At 49.4% G+C, this 23,377-nt stretch overlaps 11 protein-coding genes across 11 annotated transcripts; 3 read left to right on the forward strand and 8 right to left on the reverse strand.

Annotated features, from left to right (window-relative positions):
• Nucleotides 1–489: 489 nt before the first annotated feature.
• Nucleotides 490–3,039, forward strand: BGZ61DRAFT_571798 (uncharacterized protein; the record flags this gene model as incomplete). Its single annotated transcript, XM_046256077.1, has 7 exons — nucleotides 490–589; nucleotides 709–763; nucleotides 819–1,117; nucleotides 1,193–2,118; nucleotides 2,169–2,275; nucleotides 2,325–2,614; nucleotides 2,693–3,039. The coding sequence occupies 7 exons, from the start codon at nucleotides 490–492 to the stop codon at nucleotides 3,037–3,039; spliced, it is 2,124 nt and encodes a 707-aa protein (XP_046106555.1).
• A 5-nt stretch (nucleotides 3,040–3,044) lies between these two features.
• On the reverse strand, nucleotides 3,045–5,130 carry BGZ61DRAFT_492210 (permease for cytosine/purines, uracil, thiamine, allantoin-domain-containing protein; the record flags this gene model as incomplete). Its single annotated transcript, XM_046250526.1, has 8 exons — nucleotides 3,045–3,076; nucleotides 3,283–3,475; nucleotides 3,524–4,016; nucleotides 4,079–4,244; nucleotides 4,293–4,488; nucleotides 4,537–4,700; nucleotides 4,753–4,938; nucleotides 5,004–5,130. The coding sequence occupies 8 exons, from the start codon at nucleotides 5,128–5,130 to the stop codon at nucleotides 3,045–3,047; spliced, it is 1,557 nt and encodes a 518-aa protein (XP_046106556.1).
• Nucleotides 5,131–6,005: 875 nt separating this feature from the next.
• On the forward strand, nucleotides 6,006–6,515 carry BGZ61DRAFT_308846 (uncharacterized protein; the record flags this gene model as incomplete). The annotated part of the gene is made up of 1 exon (XM_046238783.1): nucleotides 6,006–6,515. A coding segment is annotated over one exon (510 nt), but the record flags the coding sequence as incomplete, so codon positions are not given.
• Nucleotides 6,516–6,888: 373 nt separating this feature from the next.
• On the reverse strand, nucleotides 6,889–8,791 carry BGZ61DRAFT_515962 (uncharacterized protein). Its single transcript, XM_046252274.1, has 6 exons — nucleotides 8,593–8,791; nucleotides 8,487–8,544; nucleotides 7,943–8,434; nucleotides 7,653–7,894; nucleotides 7,539–7,604; nucleotides 6,889–7,484 (listed from the first exon to the last, which is right to left on the reverse strand). The coding sequence occupies exons 1-6, from the start codon at nucleotides 8,698–8,700 to the stop codon at nucleotides 6,981–6,983; spliced, it is 1,470 nt and encodes a 489-aa protein (XP_046106558.1). The 5' UTR covers nucleotides 8,701–8,791; the 3' UTR covers nucleotides 6,889–6,980.
• Nucleotides 8,792–10,195: 1,404 nt separating this feature from the next.
• BGZ61DRAFT_416038 (uncharacterized protein) lies at nucleotides 10,196–12,119 on the reverse strand (the record flags this gene model as incomplete). Its single annotated transcript, XM_046243373.1, has 2 exons — nucleotides 10,196–11,462; nucleotides 11,502–12,119. 2 exons carry the CDS (start codon nucleotides 12,117–12,119, stop codon nucleotides 10,416–10,418), a joined length of 1,665 nt encoding a protein of 554 aa, XP_046106559.1. The 3' UTR covers nucleotides 10,196–10,415.
• A 115-nt stretch (nucleotides 12,120–12,234) lies between these two features.
• On the reverse strand, nucleotides 12,235–14,959 carry BGZ61DRAFT_447383 (fungal-specific transcription factor domain-containing protein). The gene is made up of 7 exons (XM_046245330.1): nucleotides 14,903–14,959; nucleotides 14,790–14,813; nucleotides 14,622–14,734; nucleotides 14,145–14,566; nucleotides 13,803–14,098; nucleotides 13,082–13,752; nucleotides 12,235–13,032 (listed from the first exon to the last, which is right to left on the reverse strand). The coding sequence occupies exons 1-7, from the start codon at nucleotides 14,942–14,944 to the stop codon at nucleotides 12,684–12,686; spliced, it is 1,917 nt and encodes a 638-aa protein (XP_046106560.1). The 5' UTR covers nucleotides 14,945–14,959; the 3' UTR covers nucleotides 12,235–12,683.
• A 437-nt stretch (nucleotides 14,960–15,396) lies between these two features.
• On the reverse strand, nucleotides 15,397–16,328 carry BGZ61DRAFT_492214 (uncharacterized protein; the record flags this gene model as incomplete). Its single annotated transcript, XM_046250527.1, has 3 exons — nucleotides 15,397–15,894; nucleotides 15,976–16,231; nucleotides 16,291–16,328. 3 exons carry the CDS (start codon nucleotides 16,326–16,328, stop codon nucleotides 15,397–15,399), a joined length of 792 nt encoding a protein of 263 aa, XP_046106561.1.
• Nucleotides 16,329–16,735: 407 nt separating this feature from the next.
• Nucleotides 16,736–17,294, reverse strand: BGZ61DRAFT_530240 (Glyoxalase/Bleomycin resistance protein/Dihydroxybiphenyl dioxygenase; the record flags this gene model as incomplete). The annotated part of the gene is made up of 2 exons (XM_046253532.1): nucleotides 16,736–17,239; nucleotides 17,286–17,294. The coding sequence occupies 2 exons, from the start codon at nucleotides 17,292–17,294 to the stop codon at nucleotides 16,736–16,738; spliced, it is 513 nt and encodes a 170-aa protein (XP_046106562.1).
• A 1,087-nt stretch (nucleotides 17,295–18,381) lies between these two features.
• On the reverse strand, nucleotides 18,382–19,377 carry BGZ61DRAFT_346890 (uncharacterized protein; the record flags this gene model as incomplete). The annotated part of the gene is made up of 3 exons (XM_046239925.1): nucleotides 18,382–18,788; nucleotides 18,835–19,028; nucleotides 19,082–19,377. Coding segments are annotated over 3 exons (897 nt in total), but the record flags the coding sequence as incomplete, so codon positions are not given.
• Nucleotides 19,378–20,202: 825 nt separating this feature from the next.
• Nucleotides 20,203–21,836, forward strand: BGZ61DRAFT_492216 (cytochrome P450; the record flags this gene model as incomplete). The annotated part of the gene is made up of 4 exons (XM_046250528.1): nucleotides 20,203–20,278; nucleotides 20,363–20,498; nucleotides 20,545–21,332; nucleotides 21,394–21,836. 4 exons carry the CDS (start codon nucleotides 20,203–20,205, stop codon nucleotides 21,834–21,836), a joined length of 1,443 nt encoding a protein of 480 aa, XP_046106564.1.
• An 873-nt stretch (nucleotides 21,837–22,709) lies between these two features.
• BGZ61DRAFT_492218 (uncharacterized protein) lies at nucleotides 22,710–23,099 on the reverse strand (the record flags this gene model as incomplete). Its single annotated transcript, XM_046250529.1, has 2 exons — nucleotides 22,710–23,033; nucleotides 23,076–23,099. 2 exons carry the CDS (start codon nucleotides 23,097–23,099, stop codon nucleotides 22,710–22,712), a joined length of 348 nt encoding a protein of 115 aa, XP_046106565.1.
• Nucleotides 23,100–23,377: the final 278 nt, after the last annotated feature.

Here is a 23,377-nt window from a genome sequence, read left to right on the forward strand (position 1 = left end):
CCTCTCAAATGATACCCATATCAGTAGGGCGTTGGCATAACGATGGAATTACTACTCTATAAGCTCACGGTGAATCGATGCTGTAGCTGATGTTGCTCGGCTCAAATCTTGGAGACCTTGTGTGTAATCCGGCAACGGCCCTACAATGGCCAAGAAGACTTGACCACAGAGAGTCAGCTGATGAGAAGCCCGTTGTGCGAATTACATGATGAGGTACGCACACAAATCTCGAGGCTTCAAGTTATTTACTGAGGGTTCTTGATTGGCTATTGCTTGCGGGGGAGTTTGCGGGGAAGATTCATCCATGCCAGCCCCTTTTTGGTGAAGCGCGTCTGCTCGCCCATATTTATTCAGGCCCATGTCGAGTACCCCGGTTTGCCTCCTTCAAGTACTGGATTTTTTACACCTTTGACTTCGACCTGGTTCCAATATCGTGGGATAGGTTGCATTCTCCAATATCAACACGACTGCAGCCTCTCTGACTATCCAATGGCGTCGTCCTCCATTCCATCGACGTCCGCTTTTGGGTGCTCCGCCTGTCCCGCTTCTTTCAATCGCCGGGAGCATCTGCAGCGCCATTTACTCTCGCGTACGTAGCAGATCTAGTTCCCGCCTTATTTTTGTCACATGCCATTCTCTCTACCTTACCCTATCCTGTAACTCTTCTATAGGTCTTGTTAATGTGAGACCATGGCTAACAACTCGCAGACAGTTCAGATCGGTCCTTTCACTGCACCTTCTGCGACCAGTCCTTCAACCGGAGGTTCGTCAATTCCCGTCGCTGATCTACCATACCATAGACCACTAAACCCTACAAGGGATGTTCTGAAGCGCCACTGGACGTCTTGCAGACCACGGATAGACGCCAATGTCGACATCCCGACCCTCTTCCAGCACGTCAGAGGCAAGAAGCGCAAGTCGTGCGACCGCTGTGTACGACTGAAGAGAGCTTGCAATCTACAAAAGCCTTGCCAAACATGCTTGACAAGGAATGAAGAATGCTCGTACAACAGAGTAGCCGACAGAAAATTGAAACCCAGTTCGGCCGTTACTCTGCCACTCCAAACTGCATTCGTCGAGGATCCTATGCCGAACGTTGGTATGGAGGCGTTGCAAAGTTCAACAGAGAACTACTTCAACGAAACAACCCCTACAGACGAGCTGGATCAGTTCTTTGTTGATGGCCAACAAGCAATATGGGATTCAACCGATGTGCTTCAAATCTCAACGCAGGATCCGTTGCCCACAGGCCCTATCCTGGACCGTCGTATTACTGGCCCTCTTCACCACGAAGGGGGAACTTTAGGGACAATCCGACCACGCCATGCTGCAATATCCATGATTACCCTTACTTCTGGCTGGGGATTTCCATTTCTAAGCAGATTCACTCTACCCAACGGCCTTGCGACCAGTTTTGAGTGTGGAACCCGCTTTGAAAGACAACAACTTATCCAACGACACCTGGAACGTTCCTCATACTCCTTCCAAAATTTGACTGGACTTGATATCGGAACTTGGGATGCTGAGACTGACTGGGTATCGGCTGTCGCCTTGCAACCGTACAGTCTCCACTGCCAATGGGTTTCAAAAACTGACGAGGGCTTGTTCCGTCTAACAAACGAAATTGTCCAGAGGATCAAAGACATCACCATATCGAAGCCGAGAGGATCCAAGAATATGATAGATTGGTCACCTGCCATGGAGAATATTTGTTACAACTTTTTCTCACCTGCGAACCTGGAGAAATTCCTGCTGTTGTTCTGGGGCTGTTGGTACCGCAATTGCCCGATATTTCACAAACCCAGCTTCGTCGCCGAACATAGTTCGCCTACTTTGGTTGCTTCTATGGCCCTAATCGGCGCCTGCTCGTCTCCCAATGCCAACGACCGTATCCATGCAAACGTGTGGTTTAACTGCATGGAGGAGGTGGTATTTAACGACGAGATCCTCCAGGACGAGTCAATCGTGCTAGATGAGTTCATGCATGGTCGGAAGAAAATTCGCAACAGATTGGAGGCTATCCAAGCTGCGTACCTCGTTTGCATTGTACAGAACTGGGAAGGTTCTAAGGAGAGCAAACAGCGAATCCGACGCCACCGTTACACCACGCTGATAATTGTAAGTGCAAATTCCGGCCGCTTTGATCCTTGGCTAATTCCTGTGGTTAGATTGCGAGGGGGTTCGATTTTAGTCGAGTAAGCCTTAAGGATGTCTATGTAGATGACGTCTCAAACTTTGATTGGAACGAGTTCATCTTCTTAGAAACTCTGATACGGTGAGTCGTTTTGAAAGCCGCATGGCACTGATACTAATGTCGTGGATAGAACAGGGACATTTATTTTCCTTCTAGATTCTGCATTTGTTGTCCTTCACAACTCCCCACCAAGAATGATGCTATCTGAGCTCAACATCGATTTGACCTGTCCGGATGCGTGCTTTGAGGCCAATTCCGCCGAAGAATGCTTCATTCTTCTGTATGACTCCAAACCGAACGGCGCTGATCATCCAAGTTTAAACATTTCAACAACTCTGGAGCTACTCTGTCGGACTGATTGTGATGACCTCGAGAGTCTCAAACACTTGAGCATTCTGAATATGTTCACAATAGTGACGGGTATGTTGTTCGTGTCATTTGTGAACACTAAAGCACCCCCGATGACTCTAGTTGCTTCAATTCTCTAACTATATGCAGCACTGCATTATCTCATTTTCCACTTCCAAGCAACCCTCGCCGACTTGTCTCAGGCGACGCCTGCCGAAGTTGGACTTTCCAAATGGATTTCGCTGTGGCACCAAGGTGCCTGTCTACCTGAAATGGAGCTCCGCAGATTCCCATCGTGTGAAGATATGTGGAAGCGTGTGGGATTTATGCAATTTGCTCCGGAATATTATCTTCTCTCCCGGATCATGCTCGATCGTTGGAAAGTTTGTACTAGCTCGCCACCTTTGTGGATGGAAATGCCGGCCAAGCGACCAGCGGCTCTGAAATATGATGAGAGTGAGATGGACCAATTCAGAGAGTTAATTACGAGCATATAGACTAGTTATATGTTGAAATTTGAGATTCGGCCACAGACTACAGCGATATAGCTTCTAATAATGGCAAAAAAGCCTATCCTGCAAAAGACTATAGTGAATCGAATGTTGAGCCGATATTCCCAGCGATCGTCGATTTCTCGTTGTCTGCTTGCTTGGATGGCTCCTTGTCGCTTGCAACACTTTGCGAAGCGTCCAGCGTTTCGCCATCCAGGACGGTAATGCTCGCAGATAATTTGGTGGCACGATGGGGAAAGAGCTGGTTCAGCATCCAATAGACGATGAACGGACCTATGGTACTAATGAACCAATTCAGGTGAAAGATACGTTCCATAACAGTCGATATCTGGACGGAGGGATTGATTTGATGGATGATGCCCGGAAGAAAGATTGCCAGGAATCCAAATTGAACCACGGCAGCTCGCCAATTGAATCCGCCCTATTGATGTTAGCTTGAAGCTGAAAGACTGTTTAGGATGTCACTCACGGTGAATCTGTAGCGCCCATGTGGGTTGTATAGTGCTGGAATGTCGAGCCTTCTCCGATTCACGACCCAGTAATCACAAATCATTATGCTAACCATGGCGCAAATGAAACACCCGTATCCGTTCATGAACAACAAGAACTGGGACGCCGAGCTAACCAGAAACCATGGCACGACTGCCCATGATCCTAAGAATAGACAAAGCATAGACCCTCTCCTAACATTGATCCATGCCGGAGCAAGACTCATGACATCGTGTCCAAACGGGACCGAGTTGGCGGACACACTGCAGGAGATCTGGGCAAGCATCCACAGGCAACCGCAGAAAAATGCTAGAAACCGACCGCCAGAGCCAGTCCATTTTGGAAGCAGTTCAATAGGGCTCCAAATGTCTTCACTGTAGAGAACTCGGCCGGCGCCGACTGTTGCGATGCCTAAAATAGCGTACACGGTCTTGACAATGGGGATCGTGGGAATTTGTGAATAGGGGGCGTATCTATTTAATGTTAGAGTCAAACTCTTCTGTATTGCTAGGAAGCTCGCCTTGTTTTACTGAACCGAGAGAAGTCGGACATGTTGGCTGCGCTTGTTAACCAAGAGTTTGTAATGCCGCTGAACGTCGACAGCCACAGCCAAACCCTGGTTGAGCCGGATACGGTAGCTGGCTGGGCAAAGATTCCTTTGACATCTCCAGCCTTGACACAAATCCACAACACCATAGCGACTGAAACAGGGAGCAAAAGAATAGCTTTCCAAAGGAACAGTTTTCTACCAAATGTGAGCCAACGAATATACTTTCTCGCCTCCATATAATTTACATACCGTAGCTTGTGGAGGGGAATAATAAAAAATGGCAGCTGGGCAAGAAAGAATAGAAAATAGGAGACCATTTTCTGCGTTGTAATATGAGCAGATGCTGGGAGGTGGTTTTTGATGGTGCGATATTCTGGCCAGAGGGCTGCGATTGTCTTGAAGCTGTTAAGATTCCTTCTCCCTGGGGGGCTCGCGTTACTCACCTCGGTCATGGCGGCAGAACCAACCCAACAGTTGACCCCAAACCAAGTCATAGCTATGATAGCACGGGATACAACGCAGAAGCTGCCAAAATAATATCCATATGCCGAACGGACCGCGATGGGAAACGGAATGCGGTGATCAACTCCTGGGCCTCCATTCAAGACTTCAGGCTAGTTAGCAATTGCTGCCGTACTGAAAGGGGCTATCATACAAACCTGTGGGGATAGAGTTAAGCACTCCAGAGAGAAGTGTAATGACCACGGCATCTGCTGTGCTCAGACCAACTAACATTGCAGAAGCTGCAATTTGCCAACTAGTAATGTTGATCAAATCAGACATCCAGTATGTCGCAAAGTCCCAGCCAGTCCATGTCCACTGATGCTCTGGGACTGGATCTTGATCTATAGGACAGGGTTAAAACGCGAAAAGGGACCACGACCACTGGAAGATATGGGGCTTACTGTACCTTTGTTCGAAGCGACGCCAGGAGGGGCAAGTGTTCCTGGCTCTTGAGGTAGTCTCCAAGCCTCAATACTAGAAATGCGAGCTTTGAGAGCTTCAGCTCGTGGGAGAGACCCGGTTAGCATTGCCATTTCGGTTCCTCGGGATGCAGTAGAAACAGATTGATGTATGAACAATGAGGCAGAGCACCAATAAGACACGGTGGGAATTTATGGTATTAGGGAAGGATCACTCATATTTGTTTCCGTCTGAATCTTCCAAGAGGGACTCGAATTCAACATGCTTGCAATTGCCGAGAAACACGGCACTGGTCTATCACATCGAGTGAGATAACCCCCTAGTGCTAGTACGTATCTCGGTGACGATAAGAACTTCGGAGACGATAACGATATAACTTTCGGCCGCGGGTGAGATATCATCTTATCAACCTGGCAGCTAGGCTTATCAGTGTTTCGTATTAGCAGCAATCTATCAGACGAAAGTTTGACAGGGCGCTTTATCAATCTAGACCGTATATTATTCCACCTGCTGTCTGCACTTTGCGAATACTTCAATCTCGCCCGGAATTCAGCATCTCTCTACATCGCTGTATTCCATCGAGATCCGACCAACTCACGAATCATGACGTCGACAAACGAATTCCCCATCCTGGATTTCTCCAGATTCAACGCAGACTTTGAAGGCTTTGCAAATGACATATTCGCCGCCAGCAACAAGTGGGGCTTCTTCGTCCTCACCGGCCATGGCGTGCCAGGTGTGGGAAGCATGTACGACTTGGTACGTTAGTCATGTTGTTGCAGTGCCATGATGTAGAACAGAATCGCTCACACCTGTATTGTGAAAATAGTCACGTCAATTTTTCGACCTTCCCCTAGAGAAGAAGGCAGAGAAAATAATCGACAGAACATTGACCGGATATGATGGAGCAAAGCTGACCACGTAAGTTATATCCTGTAATGGACGGTCAGCCTTTTTCTAACAGGTCAGTTTTGCTGCCTCTGAAGGCATAAGCTTCGGACTACCTGCCGGTTCTGTCATGGGTACCGAGAATTTGCCCTCATGGTGGGATACCCCCAAACGCCAAACGATTGAAGACTTCAAAGCGAGTTGTTACGACCTAAGTATCGCCATCATGTCATGTTTTGCTGTCAAGTTAGGTTTGGGCAATTCTCACTTCGCAGATGTTCACCAACACAAGGACCCTGGGAATGTCTTGAAGTTTATCAAATATCCTCGGTTTGAGCAGCAGCCTGAAGGTGTGCCCCGGTTATCTGAGCATACAGATTGGGGCAGTATCACCTTTGTCTTCACCGAACAGCCGGGGCTAGAAATCCGTGACCCGTCAAACGAGTGGTTCGAGATCCCGGCTGTCCCTGGTGGCGTAGTCGTGAATATCGGAGATGCTTTGTCGCTGTGGTCGAAAAAGTCTTTGAAGTCGACCATGCACAGGATCAGTTGGAAGAATCTTGACGTGTCCAATGATCGACTCAGCGTTGTGTACTTTACTCACCCAAACCATGGTATTTGGAGCCTCGGCTTTGGGTTGGAATTCCACGCTGACAATAGAATAGACGCGATTCTTTCAAGCCCAACTAAAGATTCTTCGACCGAAGTAAAATCGGTCCTAACCTACAAAGAATATCTGAAAATCCGATCGGCACTGACATATGGATCGATCCGGAAGGTTGGAGAGGACGGAGAAGACTTTGAGGCATTGGATGAGGCCACACTCAAGATGGTGAAGAGTCTTAATGTTGCCAACTCTGGAGTTCTCGAGTCACACCGACTGGAGGTCGTTTAGCAGTGTGTCAGTTTCAATGCGATAGGATAATGCTGTCGCACCTACAGAAGCAACAACGCGTGTTCACTTTGGTAACATAAATGGCAGAGTACGATCAGAAATTGCATTTCATTTTGGTCTATTAAGGATCAGTTTAATTAATCGACTTCGTGTGGAATATGTCGTAATAATGAAACTGGCCTATTCTGAAGACCCGATGTCATTGAAGATATCCATGATGTCAAACTCTACAGAACCAAAGACACCATCCCAAATATCCGTGCCCAGTTGCTGTAGTACAAACTGCTCGGCCTCGGGTAAGCGGCCCTCATCTCGACCACTGTCTGCTCGAGAGACTCGGCGAACAATATCTCCAAGATCTAGCCGCACATGTTTTGTATCATCGGAAGAATCGTTAAGCTGCAAAAGTAGGTCGAGCAACACTCCGCCTCGCCGAGCGATAGAACTCGAGCCTTCCAATTGGCGAATGAGGTCTCGACCGAGTTCTGCTAAACGACGGACTTTGATGGCGTCATATAAAAGCTCATTTTCATGGCTGAAAAGAGATGCGAATGCGAGAATTATGCAGCAGGTGACGAGATGTGTTGATAAGGTCCACATGTTCTTAACCACATGTGTCATAGAACCTTCCGGCCATTTTTCCATATCAAGAACACATCGTTCGGCAATGGCTAGACAGGAAAGCTACCCAAGTGACATGTGAGCATTCTGTCGTGTTGATATCCCAGGGTCTCATACCTGGGTGTACGCATAGGTCCTGTCCCGGAAACTCCGAAGCTGGAAGTGGCGGTGAACCGTCAAGATCTAAATATTAATCAGTTGTTGTCCTGCTTAACATATTATTAAGCCCACCTTGTGTGCCATAGAAAGGAGCGCGGCAGACGCCAAAAGCCCGATATAAGGTGGACAGCCGGATTTTGAGGCAGGTTCTTGCGATGTAACTTTCAGAAACGAGGGCATGTCGGCGTATGTCTTGTTTAACTCCTTGTCCGCCCATAAAACCTGATCGTATATCTTCTGAAGACCATCTGTTATGTTTCCAGGGTGTCCCACACTGCACATGCGATCTTGTTGTTGCCATATTACTACGGCGACTGGAAGATATTAGCATTTGGGGCACGCAGCAAAGATCGGACACATACCATTGGACGTATTCTGTGAGTAACTATTCAGCGTGTATACTTCAGCTGGTTGCGCTACAACTACGCAGTCTCGAATCATTAATTCTGGTTCGTCGTGGCAATTGTGTGGTTGCGGGGTGTTGAACTGCGTTGCATGAATGAGATATGTGTTTTGAAACGGTATTTGAAGCCAATCTTGTCGGACAAGAAACCACCACACTCGTTTTTTAACCTCCCTTTCAATGAGAATTCGGACAACGGATCGATTTGGTTGTCCGTAGTAATAGCTGCCCGGTCGATCTGGACCGAGGCGATGCATGTTCAGACATTGCGAAATTCGGATGCCAGTGGCTATTAAAACGCAGGTAAAATCCGACTGATCTATGTTGTGCGCAACCTGCATCAAGATGCAAATGGTCTGAACAGAGCATAGAGTGTGCTTGGCCATGAAATTAGCATCAAACAAGCACTGTACACTTTTATCGTAGAGCGCGCGGGCAGAGTTGGCACTCGCTGCTCCAGGAGGTCAGTTCCTGAGGTTTATCGCAGAGGCGTGGGCACGCACCAGTAATGTCAATCCCTAGTTTAATGAAATCATCTTCATGAGCATGAGAGAGTGTAGTCTGCCTCGTCAGTTTTTGTTTAAAGAGCTGTCGTGCAATGGTACCTACGCATAAAATGGCGTAGTACAGGGCAATCCAACTCCGGTCGCATGTAGATTGTGTCAGATTTGACTCGAACTCTTGCTTGAAAGTAGGCATATGAACGACGTTGTGCATCCAGGCAATAGTTTTTTGGTGGTAATCAAGCAAGAGACGAGCTTCCTGCGCAGAGAGAACCGTATCCCATGAAGGAGCTGCTACGTTTGTTGCGGAACCCTCACTGAACAGGTCGACAACATCCGGGGAGTCAACGGGGTCGGTCGTCTGGTTGGAAGCATTGTGCAGGCTCAAAATATTGTTGCGACCGTGTGTGAGGAATTCGAGAGTCACGACAGTCTCATTCGTCGGCACAATGACAGGGCTGTTGGCCCTACCCAGAAGCTCACGATCGGTTCGAACACCTCCAGCGGCGCTGTACGGCGTTTGGACTGCTAGGCTGGCACTTGATGGCGACGACTGATTGACAGACTGACTCATTGTGCTCAAAGGGCCCTGGCCTTCAGAGATTGACGACGCTATGGATGTGGATGCAATGGGCGCATCGCGCTTCCGGACCACGGCGACCGTCTCTCGGTGACAATCTTGAGCTTTTCCACGATCGACACAGGAGGAGCATGGAATTGATTTCGAGCATCGTGTCTTCCGACGAGCGCATTCCGTGCAAGACAATACCGATCGTTGACTCTTTCGCATCGGAGGCATTGTGCGTCAAATATGAAGATAAACGACGGAAGAGATATCGCGTCTTTTTTCGAATTGCTGCTCCTTTGGCTGTGCTGAAGTTTTATCCAGAAGCGTGTCGGAGGTCGCCGAAAACCCCCGCATTTGGTGAAGATAAGTAGCCGTCACTTACCCTCCACCGCCAACTTCTTACGTACCCCATTCCAGCGTTGACCAAATCGGCTGTGGAGAGTAGGGCGGGATCTTGCAGCAAGAAAATTGCGGTTGGTAATACATCGATACAGGGTGTTTGACACAGTTGTCTCGTTTCTCCATCAAAGTCCTGGCAAAAAGTCCTGCCATCTTTCCCGTTGACAGAATCGTGGCTGTGTATGATTCGTGGTTTGACTCACAACATCTGCAAATTACCATGGAAGCCAGAAAATAACTACATTTGAGTGGAGGTTACGGGGTATTGGCGATTGACGAGCAATATTCTCAACAAAATGTCTCAATACATCCCCTCCCTCGGCCTATACAGCATGCTTACAATGCCTCCGAGGCCGTGTCCGACCAGCCCCGCGATGGATATCTAAAGGACATGCACGAAAACTCCAAGCACGTCGATGAGAAATGCCATGGTTATTTTTGTGCCCATCTTCCTCAGGCTGCTATGCCCCAGTCTAGGCTAGTCGATCCAGACAACGGTGTATTCGGAGGAGAATATCTCCATCAGTGGCTGGCAAACATTTGTGCTTGCGCCCAAACCATGAGCCATAATCATGACAGGTCCAGAGCCATCGATTTCGCAAAAACATTGTAATCCACGATAAAGGTAATGAATGAGTAACGCTTCGGCGTTGCCGCGAGCTGGAGCACGGCGACCGTCATTGCGATAAAGTGATTTGCGTCACTAGTGGGACCTGTACACACCGCGTGGAAGACAGCAGGATGATACAGCAAAGAAGTTTACATTCATTAAAATTATAGCAACGCCTGGCCATTCTGGGAACAATTATCGCGGATGTCACCAATTGGTTGAGGCGGGTTGATTGATACGGGCGGCTCACATCTCGGCCGCGGGTGAGATTGCCCTTCTCTCAAATCTCGGCCGTGGCCATCACCCATACTAATCCACACCCAATTCTCGTATTCGATTTCCAATGCATCTATCAACGCATGCCATCATTCGAGGCCACGAACAAATGGCCCTTTGGCGGCAGCCGTAACAGTCCCGTCTCCCGACTAGCAGCCTCGTACCCCGTAGCCAGTTCCTCTGCCTTCCCACGCAAGGCTATCGCACCGCTCTGGGACAGGTAGATGTGTTGTCCCATCCAAGACGTCAGGGCTGGTGGACCCATCCATATCCGGATCAGTCCAACTAGGATCGCCAAGATGCCGAGGGCCATAAAGATTCTAGCCGCGACCTTGTAGCAACCCGTGGCCCCAGAATATCGTCGTCCGAAGAAGAAGGGAAACTGCCTCGTCTCAAAGTCGTCTGCATGGGCCCCGAGTATCGTCAACACAAGCTCGGAGTCAAACCGTTCGGGACCAAATGGCCTATTGTCCGACTGTAGGTGTCGGAGATTGGCCACACTGTTCTTCTCTGGCGTTACCGAAGCCCAGCCTGCCATCACCACCCGCACGAAGGCACTGACGCCCTGGAGAGGTAGTGTGTCCGGGTCGTTGATTATCGCATCAACCCAGTTCTGGTAGTATGGAAGGGAGGCATCCTCGTCCTTGGTTATAACCGTGTTGTTGTCTTGGGATACGATCACCAGGCCGTCGCTGCCGTTGAGGATACCCAAATCGAACATGGCAGAGCATTCTTCGTCTTCAACACCTCTGCCAACTAGCCCGACAGCATAGTGTAAGCTGTACGTCAGACGGTGTGCCGCAAGTGTACTCTGTGCTGGGTCATTCAACCAACTTCCAGCCTGCGTCCATTGTATCTGCACCCGGCCCGGTTCGAGGACACGGTAGTCCACCACGGCGTGCCCTGTCGAATTGAGCCAGTGGTTGTTGGAAGTCTCAGTCCGCATCCAGCCAGTGCTGTTGGAAGTCATGACAAAGTCCCCTTGCTCCTCCGTCATGTTGGCAACCATGACAGTCTCTCGTGAGATGACATATCCGTTTTCGCGAGGGCGGAAGAGGCCAGAACAGTTTGCCCACCCGGCCATGATAATACTGATCGGCGGCAAGTTTGGGTCCCAGTCTTCCTCTGCCGAATCTGCACTGGATCCCTCCTTGGGTTGGACTTGATGGGTAAATGCTCGGTTCGAATTGCCTTGTGGGACATCGCCAAACCACGGGCTAGATATTCCGTTGTTAAGTCCTTCGAGAGGAGGAACAGTGAGCTGGACTCGAGTCCGGTCGAGATTCTCGTATGACAGAATAGGAAGCTCCAGTACGGCGAACTTGTATCCAAGAGAGGCAGCAATACTCGAGATCGCGAAGATCAATTTCAAGATGGTGAAGGCAGGAAATCCTCTAATGCCGCACTGTACCGGAGCTCGACTTTGAGAGTTCAGGTAGCGACCGTAGTCAAGTCCAGTCTCCTTCCGTGCCGCCCAACTGCACCAGGCATCGAAGAGATGATTGTAGGCCTCGTTGAAGCCATAGGCAAGCATACCAAAGCCAACACCGATAATGGCCACCCAGGTTTGGATGTTCAGCGAAGATCCGAAGCGGAAGCGAGCTTGGTTGTCGTATAGCGCAGTTCCGCTTTGCGCGTTCCCTTGGCCATCTTTTCTCCAGGTCGGGGCCAGACTGGTGTTAACGCCAACGAGGATCAAGATGACACCGCCCGCGAAGAGTGCGAGGATGGAGACGGGACCGAGTAGTCGGAAGCGCGTGATGAGACCAAAGCGAGCCATGTCGAGATTTTGCCTGCTGTTGCGGAATGGTAGACCTGAGGAGGGGCCTGTTATTGAATGTTTTAAGTCATAGTTTATTTTCAAGGTTAAAATTAAGTACAGGTTCGTTTCCGGCGTGTTGTTGTGGTGGCGTTTCCGCGTGCTCAAAACATAAGCCACTTGGTCTCGCCTCAACAAGAACAGATCCAACTATTTGCTATAGTCCCTCTGTTGTGTCACTTCTTGCATGTGGTGGCTAAGCTGAAATCTTGGCAGAGCAGTCTAGATCATGGTGGCGGTAAGACACAAGCCGCCTTTTACTCACGACCAACACCCAACGAATGTCTGTGGTCTATTTTGTTTGCACTAGCGCACACGGATTCATTCATTCCGCCCCTAATTGTTTGCCAAGACGAGCTGAATGTTAACCGAACCTTGGATCAAAGTAAGACGTTCATTTGCCTGGCCCGAAGACGAATGAGTACCAGGAAGCTTAGCCACCGAGGGTCACCGAGTGAGACACATCGTGCGATCAAGTTGTGATCGAAAAAGAAATACGAGAACAGTTTCCCCACCGCTGTTTGATTAAATATAAAACGCCGCTGAAGTAGCCAGGTAGCTAGGTAGTGGTAGATTGGGGTCTAGAAAGTCCCAACTTTCGAGGAATAAGGGTTGAAGCGGCAGTGCAATTGTGTTATCCAACAGTACCGTTCTCTGATCAGTCGCCGGTAGCCGGTCATTGATAAACGATTCCGCGATGCGATACAGCGCCCTGCAAAGACCAAACTGTCGTTGCAGAGGTTCACGTATGGAGCTAATCTGTTCGATGGTGTCAAGAACGTTCTTGAGCAGTTCGAGGTCTCCTGTGTCTTCATTTTTAATGCAATGCAAAAAGGCAACAATGAAGGGTGTGAATGACGAGTGTAGGAAAATCCTATGACCTGTCAGTGTACATTCCACGTATCAGAATGCTGGAATCCTACCAGATGCCATAGTAAGACATAGCTGTCATCCCTGCAGATATGGCTCGAGGCCAACGAGTAAGGTGTGCTCGCAAGCCCTGCTGGGCAGCCTCAAAGCAGGCGGGTACAATGTCCTGAGCTGAATTGGACAACGTCGCGCCGCGGTGGAGGATGGTCAGGACCGAGTAATAGGAAACCTCGGTGGGCTCCAGCAGTCTTTCGAAGACTTCTTTACAATGCGCATTGGTGCTATCAATCTGTTGCCAGCCGGAATACCATGTACTCAATTGTGTCGATAGGTCGTCAATCAATGTCTGTCGCTGTGCTGTGTCCAGCTTGTTGGACGAAGGGGAGTATAGGCGTTCATAAACCTGAGCTTGAATACGCGCAAACTCAACAAAAGAAGCAAAGATCTGTTCCCAAGGCAAAGACCCGGTTTCTTTTGACGCGATCCATTGCTTCACGTCGACATCATAATCCTGGATGAGCGGAGCTCTACCCAAGCGCAGCGAAAGGCTCTTGTCGAAAATGTAAATCCGCCAGAACAGCCGGCGGCATCTCTCAGCATCTACAGGGGGAAGATGCTCCATCCTCTCTTCGCGATGATAGCCTAGGGCAAGGCAGTGTCGTGCCGCGACGGATACCAAACTGGTGTGGAGAGCTAGATTCCCCTCGATTTGGGCATTGATCAACTGCAGTCCATATAAGCAAGAGTATCATCACAAATAATGGGAAGGCGTACTGCTATGGAGAGCGCCAATGTGTGATGGTAGCTTGGGATCATTGCCGTCTCGTACGTCTCAATTCCAGCCTGAAAGTTCTCCTGACAAATATCATAAAATCGGTTGACATCTTCTTCCGACAAGCTGCTATGCTTCTGAATTTTCAAGTCGCCCAGGATGACGAGGAAGATGCCATTGAAAAGCGTAAGTTCACCTGCGGAAAGGGGCTCCAATGGGAAGTGAACGCGCCGACAAAGCTCCTCGACCTGTGAGCGATCGTGAACTGCATGGAATAAGAAGAGCAATGATTGTGTGTCTCGACTCGGTTAGTACAGATGATGATAGAGGTGGCTTGGGCTCACCTTTCAAAACACCAAGCACCTGAAGAACAAAATTCGACGGTGGAAGTTCCATCCTCGTGATGTCATTGTTCCGATGCTCACGGGAGGTACTGACGGCCCGTATCGCCGCGGGATACTCCGGGTTTCGGAGAATATTACGGAGAGTGGCAACCTCTTCCATAATGGAGGGCGAGTGGCCAGCCTCACTCGACGTTAGCTCCGAGACCTGGCACGCAAGCAGTGTCTGCCGCCCAAATGATGATGCGCCCTCAAAAGACGTCGTTCGGTATGGTATGGAGGTCTGCTGATCAGCGCCGTCGTCTCGAATCGTCTGTCCGACGTAGTGTCTGCATTCCGTGGCCTGTGTGGGTTGGCTGGACTGAGTCTTGAGTGCCTCCTCAACGACACAAAGTCTCTCATGAAGACTTTGAAACTGTTTGTCACTGGTAAATTACTTAGTGCTAGTTTACAACGCGTAAGTTAGGTGACGATGCGTACCTAGGGGGCTTCTCATCTGGTGAAACCTGTGCCACAGTCGATTTCACCACAGCCCGACAGACGAGACGAGACGTCACGCAATTGGAACAGGGCAACTGGCGACTACATCGAATCTGGATTGCCTTAGTTCTTGATCCTGGCGCAACGAGCGCGAGTATGGGTGGCTACCTTTCGGATCCGACAATTATGACACTAGAACGGAGAGAAAAGCAAAAGCGGTTAGTATAAAGTGCGCATGTGAATTCCACGGGCAGCTTGGGAGAGGACTGCAGTCGGCTTACAGCTCTGGGGATGATATTCTTTGGGGATTGGTCCCTGTCCATGGTGGCCGTTTTCCGATGAACACACGATAAGTCTGCAGGAACAGGCTCTGTGGGTATCGTCGTGGGTTTACATATTTTCCCGCGGCGCCCACGGAGTCCACGGAACCCACGGAACGCGCGGGGCCCACCGTAGAGGATCCCATGACGAAGCGAGGCCTCATCTGCTGGGGAGGCTTCTGAAGCCAGACGCCTCTTTGCGGGGAACCATGTAGGATATTGCCATGGAGGCCATTGGTCTATGGACTGAATTGGGTTTCAAGGTGGGGATGGGAATGATGCAGATCGGAGCAGGGTTGAGAATGACTTATGATTGATGCTGCATTATATCCTTGGGAACGGTCTAGGTTGCACGGCGGCGGTCTGTGTGTTATACTTAACAGCCATTTAGTCTACTAGAAATATGGTTTATTCGCTTCATGCGATATCAAAGCGGTGTGTTCCATGCAACGTAATCAAAACTCGCTCGGTAGTCTTGTCGCTCCGTCCAGGCGGATTACCTCGCCATTCAGCATCACATTCTCAATTGCCTGACTCGCAAACTTGGCAAATTCCTCGGGCCTTCCTGGCCGCGCTGGAAACTCCATGGCCTTTTCGAATTTGCCCCACATTCCATAGTCGCCAATCGCCTTCGTCATTCCGGTGTCGAACAATCCGGGGGCAATGGAGACGACGCGGATGCCGAACTTGGAGAGTTCGCGTGCGAGCGGGAGCGTCATGCTCACTACGGCGCCCTTGGTTGCGGCATAAGTTAGCAGGCCGGGCTGTCCTTCGAATGCTGCAAGACTGGCAATCATGATAATGACTCCGCGTTCACCATCGGTGCCTTCTGGGGCCGCGATGGTGAGGTGCGGGAGGGTCTGCCGGATGAGATCGATTGTCCCTCGAAGATTGATGTTCAGAACCTTGTCAACGTGGTCCATCGAGAAAGGGTTGTTATTCTCATCGATGATCTACTGCTGTTAGCCCCATACGCCTCTTCAATAGGACCCAGTCGAGATTGCTCCGTCGTAGAAGGATTAGATGATACGTACGGGCGTGGGGACTGAGATTCCGGCACCAGGGATGACTCCCCCGATTGGTTTATCAGCCTCCTTCGCCCACTGTGCCGTCTTCTCGACCGCATCGGCGATACTGGCAGTCAATGTAACATCGACGCGGAAAAACCTGGCGCTAGACCCCAGTTCTTCTAAGGCGGCTGCACCAAGTGCCTCGTTGAGGTCTAGAAGGGCGACATTTCCTCCGCGCCGGACGATATCTACGGCGCATGCTTTTCCAAGACCAGAAACACTGGTCAATAGTCAGTACGTGATCGGCGTGGTTTGAAGATAGAGGGCAACTCTTCTCACCCTCCAGAGATAATGAAAGTCCTGCCCTCGATCTTCATGTTTAGCTTGTTATGTAAAGGCGAAATGGAGGTATGAATAGAATGACATGGATCAAGATCAAAATCTGACCAGAAATCAAGACATGAGATGCCAGTTAAAGACAATTTTTCCGTGGTAAAGCCATGTCACGGATTGATTCAAAAGGCCCACGGCTTCCGCGGCCCCCACTTGTTGTCCGAGCCGACCGACGACAAGGCGACCGCCGGCCGGAGCGGGATCATGCGTATGCCAAAGCCGGCCACGGGCATCCGCCGGAGGTAAAGGGAACCCGTAGAAAGCGAGTAAAGATCGCTTGGCTTTATACACACTGCATAATGTCCGCCGTTTGCTCGGCAGCCGGGATCGTTAAAGCAACGCAATGAGGTGTCGGCCTGTTATTACTGAACCTTACCAACTAACAATCCATCTACCTATCTGCTATGATATCCTCGAAACTGCCGCTGATGAGCTCGATGACATTTCCCCACTTGTCCTCAACATAGCACGCCTTATGCTTGAGTGAGAGTGGCATGTTTGGGCCAATTCTTTTTCCACCATTCTGTTCCACCCTCTCAGCCATTTCATCTACATCCGCAGTCGTGATTGCTATATGAAAATATCCACCTCTCTTATAGTCGCGTGCAAAGTTGGCTGTGCAGCCTGACTCTATCTTTGGATCCTCGAACTCGAAGAGCTCCAGGCCAGCAGCTCCAGCGGAACCAGCGCCGAGGAATGCCGTGCGCAACTTATTGCAGTCAGTTGGATAGACCTTGAAGACATCGGCAGTAGGATAGGTTGATCGATCCAGTGTTATTGTCGGCATTAACACTGTCATGCCAAAGGTAGTCTTGTACCACTCGATAGCGGCGTCGATATTCGGCACGGATATCGCAACGTGATTGAGAGCAAAACTAGGAGTCTGCAGGGTAGGCTGTGATGATTAGATAGGCCACAGCGTAAGTGGAGGGAGTTCTCACGGATGCCATTTTGGTGAAACCAATGATGAGAACGATGAGCTGGGAATGATATAGAAGCTTGTGGCAGTCAAATACCGGCAGTTTTATGCCGTATGTGACGAGTTTGATCAGATATTGTGAAAATTCATTTGTGGATTGCTGCCAAACTTATATCATACCAAATCTCATTGCAAAATCTTCTTCTACTGCTTACAGTTTATCGAAAACGGCTATCGTCCCTACCAGAGCACACTACATCGTGGATTGACCTCTAAGGCCACCCCTATTCCACGCCACTACAGATCGTGGCTAAGTCGGTTCAAAGGCTGGCGTCTGTGGCCTGTGCCTTGAACCCTGGAGCTACCTGGAGCGTGGTGGGCCGAGCTAGCAGGCAGTTCATGCAGCAACCCTGGAGTTTGTCAATAAGTGCGCAAACTCCGACAAGTCCTCGGGTTAATGCCGAGTCTCCAGTCGTCTGCAGGTACTCGAGATCTTCAAACCGGAATCGTATATCGCTACGGCCCCGAGAAAGTCCGCGATCCGTGTCCGCATGCCCCGGAGATCTGCATATAGCAATTCAATGGGAGTGGCATTCGTTTGTTTCGAAGTAGCCCAAGTCAGCGCAGGTGTCTAAATGTACACTTTTTGTTTTAGCAGTCATTGGAGAGATGGTACTCAGTCATATCCATTTAGCATCATGATAGATGTATATCGTCCGGCTTATATTCAGACGTCTTAGTAAGGAAATCGCATGTTACAATGTTGAGAATCATCGTATTCGCACCTAACTGCCTCTGAACAGCCAATGCGAGACTTGGTGTGGTGATTTCCTCTGAAGGGAAGCATCTTTGCACCATTCAACTCCATCCCTAGCCAAATATAGCTATACAAAACACAATTGCTAAACATCCACGTATCTGTTCTACATGAATCCTTTTCTCCTCGTAGCGTAAATATATGCAGAGCGGAGGACAATTAGGTCCCATGAACCCGAATTTCACCTCGCCGATAATAAAACAGACACGGTTGTGCAGCGATCAAGAGAGCCACGCGAAGCATGGTTCATTTATTTAGTTCAAATTCTGAAAACCACTAACTTCCGACTCATATGGAGGCTCTAGAGGTCCTTGAATGGCTTCATAGGAGCGATTGGGCCAATGACAGTTTCGCCCAATGCAGCCACCGTCTTTCCACTGTCTGCGACTATGTTTTGGCCGTTGATGGATGCTGATAAATCCGAGGCCAAAAATACGCCGATGCTGGCAATCTCCTCAGGTCCCGGAATGCGGTTGTAGTAGTAACGATCATCGGAGGCTTGACCACCCATAACCGTGTCAAATATTTTCATGGCCTCTTCCTTACTGAGCTTCTCATCAGGCGCATCTCCGTCTGTTGTCCACTTCGAAGTAGCATTGATGCTGGTCTTGATGAATCCAGGGGCAATTGCGTTGACACGCACATGAGTCGACGATAGCTGGACGGAAGCTGACTTGACCATGTTGCATGCTGCAGCTTTTGCAGTCGCTGTACAAGTTAGAACCTTTGTTTTATCACTTAGAGGTGTACTTACAATACGAAATATCAGACACGCCACCAATCACACCAGCCATGGAGCTTGTTACAATGATTGAACCTCCTGGCTTCGGTTTCTCTGAAGATGTTGTGCTCATTGCCTGTCCGCCATATCTGATGGCGAGGAAGAACGACCGCTGCATGATGGAGATGGTACGATCATAGTAAGCAGCATCTGTATCTTGAAGAGATCTATAGTCAATTAACATAATGGAATCATAAGAAGAATATTAAGGGTTAGTTACCTATAATTTCCAACACCAGCGTTGGCGAAGTAAAAGTCTAAACGGCCATAGGTAGAAACAGCCTTCTTGAGAATGCCAATGGTCTGCTCCTCTGAAGTAACATCAAGCAATTCGCCATGTACTTTGCAAAGCGAGCCGCTATCCTTGACTTCTTGTTGGAGAGAAGCGATGTTGGAGAGCGTTAGGTCAGTCGCATACACCGCGCGAGCTCCAGATTCGGCAAGCAACAGAACAAGAGATCTGCCGATGCCATGGGGAGAGCCTGCACCTGTGACGAGGCCGACCTTGCCTTGCAGTAGTTTTGGGAGAAGGCCATGATGAGATGGTTGGATTGAAGAAAGTTGCCGAATTGGACCTCTCGGTTGCGGGGAAATAGATGTATGCTTTTCTAGAACAGTTCCTTAGCCTGTGAAGGTATTTGGAGTCATGGCAAGCTGCGTTTCGGGGTCTAGAAGGGCCCGAGAAGTGATCCAAGTCTTTCGGCAGTGAGGCCGAAGTCCTAGCGCCCATCATGCATGCCCTGTTGCAATGAATCATAGCTCACCCAAGTGTCAAAGAGCCTAGACCCAGGGATTTGACGTAGTAGCCGGTCAGATGAGGCAGATCTAGCGTCGATCAACTGCGGTAGTTCACCAGCCGGCCGCGGAGGCCGCGGAGAGCGCGGTCTTTGACCCCACAAACCCCAGTTTATGTCGCGGGAAGCCCCCGCATTCCCCGGCTTCACGGAGTTAGTGGGAGATGGAATAGTTGATGGCTATTCTGAGACGGCTTCGACAAACCCCGTATTTTCAGCCATCCATCCGTGTTGCAGAGAAGTGTCATCAAATGTCCGATTCGCAGGAGATTCAGTCCTTCGTCACAGCTGCCGGACGTCCGGGAGCCTCCACTATCCGTTTCGCAGATCAAAGGGATATTTCTAGCTGTTAAAGTCCAGATTCCACTTGTCTAGTTTTGCTTGTGACTATTTATATCACTTGCCATTGACCCCCTTCAATTCTGAGGTTCCGACAACAAGGCCGTGAAACCAACTCGGCATCCTCTTGTGCTGTCTTGTCCAACTCAATCTCCCGTGTCCTTGCAACTAAGAACACATCTTTCAAATTTCCATCATCCCCTTCACTATGGACGATATTCTGGAGAATATACGTCCGGCCGAGGGCAACAATCTGTCGTTGTACCTTGAATCACTAGTCGCCTGTTCCCTTCTTTGGGTCCTCTTCACATACACGTCTAAACACCGCTACTTGCGCGATGTCCCAATTGTGTCCTCGGAAATTAAAGGCCCCCAGGGCACAGGATGGTCCATGGAAGGTGTTCAAATGGTGTTCAAGGGGTTAAAGACCTATCCAAGCACCTTTCAGGTTATGTCTGGCACTGGGCCACTTGTTGTTTTGCCCAATCGCTTTACGGATGAAGTGTGCAACCGCAAAGACCTCAGTTTCAACAGATATCAGTTTCAACAGATATTTCGACAAGGACTTCTTCGTTAAATATCCTGGTTTTGAAGCTTATGACACTGGCTACAAGGACGGAACATTTATCCAAGAAGTCGTCAGAACGAAGCTCACCCAGTCGCTGGCGCTCGTCACGAAAGATCTCGTTGAGGAAATGACCAATGCAACTCACGAGCTTGCTGGTGAAGACACCAAGTTCCACGAAATCACCGCCAAGCCCTTTGTCTCTCAACTTGTCGCAAGACTGTCTTCCCGGGTTTTCTTGGGCAAGAACCTAGCCCGCAACAAACGGTGGCTGGAAATTGCTATCGGCTACACCGATGATTCCTACTCCGCGGCATACGAACTTCGCCAGTGGCCTTTCTTCTTCCGTCCGTTTGTGCACTGGTTTCTACCCAAGTGTCGTCGCCTTCGCCAGGAAGTCAAGGACGCTACTTCATTGATCATGCCAGAGGTTGAGGAACGCAAGCAAACTGTTCGCAAAGCCCTCGAGTCTGGCACGAAGCCACCGAAGACGGCCGATACGATTGGTTGGATGTATGAGATTTCTCGGGGCCGCGATGTCAACTACGTCCATGGTCAATTGTTCCTCAGTTTCGCAGCCATCCACACCACTACGGAAACAATCACGGCATGCCTCTATGACATTTGCGCATACCCTGAAATCGTTCAGCTTCTGCGCGAAGAGATCATTCAAGTCCTTGGAGAGCATGGTTGGGCCAAAACATCCCTATACAAGCTCAAGTTGATGGACAGCTTCATGAAGGAAAGCCAACGTCGTCACTCCATGGGAACTAGTATGTCTTGGAAATGGCCTTACCTACTGCAGACCATCTTTTAATGCTAACATCTCGCCAGCTTCAATTCACCGCTACGTTGATAATGACATCAAGTTGTCGGACGGAAACACGCTGCGTAAAGGATCTCGAGTCATGGTATCAGCCGATCCATTCATGGACCCTGAAGTATACCCAAATCCCGAGAAGTACGATCTCTACCGCTTCTACAATCTCAGAGCCCAGCCGGTTAAAGAGAATGGCTACCAGTATGTGACAAATTCGCCCCAACATTTACTCTTCGGTCATGGTACACACGCTTGCCCGGGAAGGTTTTTCGCCAGCAACGAGATGAAGATTGCTCTTTGCCACTTGTTGCTCAAGTATGACTGGAAGCTTTGCGACGGAGAAACCACTCGACCGCTCAACCTTCAGGCCGATCAGGGTTACTTGACCAACCCTGTAGCCAAGATTCAGATGAGACGAAGGAAGGAGGAAATTGATCTTGACACAGTCACCGAGTGAGACTCGGGACAGCAAGATGGACAGCGACCTTCTGGGTTCTGAGGATTTGGTGAAATGATGTATCGTGCCAATAGTGTGGAGGATATTGCAAGTCAATTTTTGTATCCGTGGGTCTGGTAACCCCTCAGTTTGAATAGTTGCCACGCGATGAACGCCAGTAAATGATATGCATATTACCACTGAACTCGGATTTAATCCGCCATTGTAAAGTTGGCCCGAGAAGCAACCCCATCAGATCAACGTGTATTACCCACTTTCCATGCTTGCGGCACGAGTGTGCGTACGTAGTGAACCCAGCTAGTACCGTCCTTCGACGTTAAATGGTCTACTATTTTGTTGCCGTGATCAGGCACATCGGTGTAGTCTTTTGTGGCACCATTTGTGGACCCTTTGACCTAAGCCTCAAACGTAACTGCGTACCACGTACAATCGGGCATTTGGGGCTGCGGCCGCGGATTCCGCGGTCTTTACACCCTTGCATGGACATGGCGCAAGATCTAGTAAGAACTACGGTGAAGGTGAAGCGCCTTCGCTGAATCAGCCCTTTGCTACGTGTCTGAGAGTTGAGGTCTGTACGTACTATTGAGAGAATTTGTTTGGACGTTGTTTCTTGTGTGAGATCTGAATCGTGCCCAGACTTGGTTGTTTGAACCAATTGAGCAGAATAGCCATTCAAAAAAACTTCAGCTCAGATGATATCCAATTAATATATTATTTGATCAAGGACTCCAATTGGGCCACTATGTTAGGAAACTGTGGGCATTTTACAAGGGATGACACGATTCGTGAATCAATTCTGTTCAATGGCCTATCTCCGTTTGTCTCGCAATTTGCCAACCCAAACCTAACAGTTCCTCCCATAGCTGGATAGCCCTAATCCCTCGTGGCCTTGGTAGTTTCCCCAATGATAACAGTCTTCGTCCTGGCAGCGTCCATAAACGTGCCGCAGTCTTTGCCGACTATTGGGGCGTTTTCTGGTTCGGATAACAATGCGGACATCTTCTCAAACCCCGCTTGGTCTTCGAAGGAAAGCGTGCTCACGCAATCGAAGCTGAAGTCGGATTGGCCTCCCGTGAGAACCGTTGCAGGATAGCCGTCGGCACTGCCAGCTCTCTGGATGTACTGTCGTGTATGAGCCAGAGGAAATATATCGCCAGCGAGTGACTTCATGAGAGGAATGTGGATATTCTCATAATGCTACTTGAACTGGTCGGGGTTCATGGCAGGGTTGCGAAAGACAAGCATCATTACAGTGAATGCCATTTTAAGGTGATAACGTGTGATTTAGGGTGAAGTTTAAATAGTAATATTGAGTGCTTGATGTAGTATCTGGTTTCTCTATACAATCAATGCGTGGTATTCGCCTGTATTTAAATACAAAAGTACAAGAGATACGACACAGCCAACGGCGCGCGGTAACCCCGGCCGGGTTTGTGGAACTTTCCCAGACGGCGTTATCGTAAAAACGAGTTAGTAGTGACACACAATGGGCCATGCAAAGGCTTATGCGGGGTAAAGGATTGTCGGGCCAGTGACTCGCC

The sequence above is a fragment of the Ilyonectria robusta genome (assembly GCF_021365365.1).
Source record: "Ilyonectria robusta strain PMI_751 chromosome Unknown BGZ61scaffold_6, whole genome shotgun sequence".
Classification (NCBI taxonomy): Eukaryota; Fungi; Ascomycota; class Sordariomycetes; order Hypocreales; family Nectriaceae; genus Ilyonectria; species Ilyonectria robusta.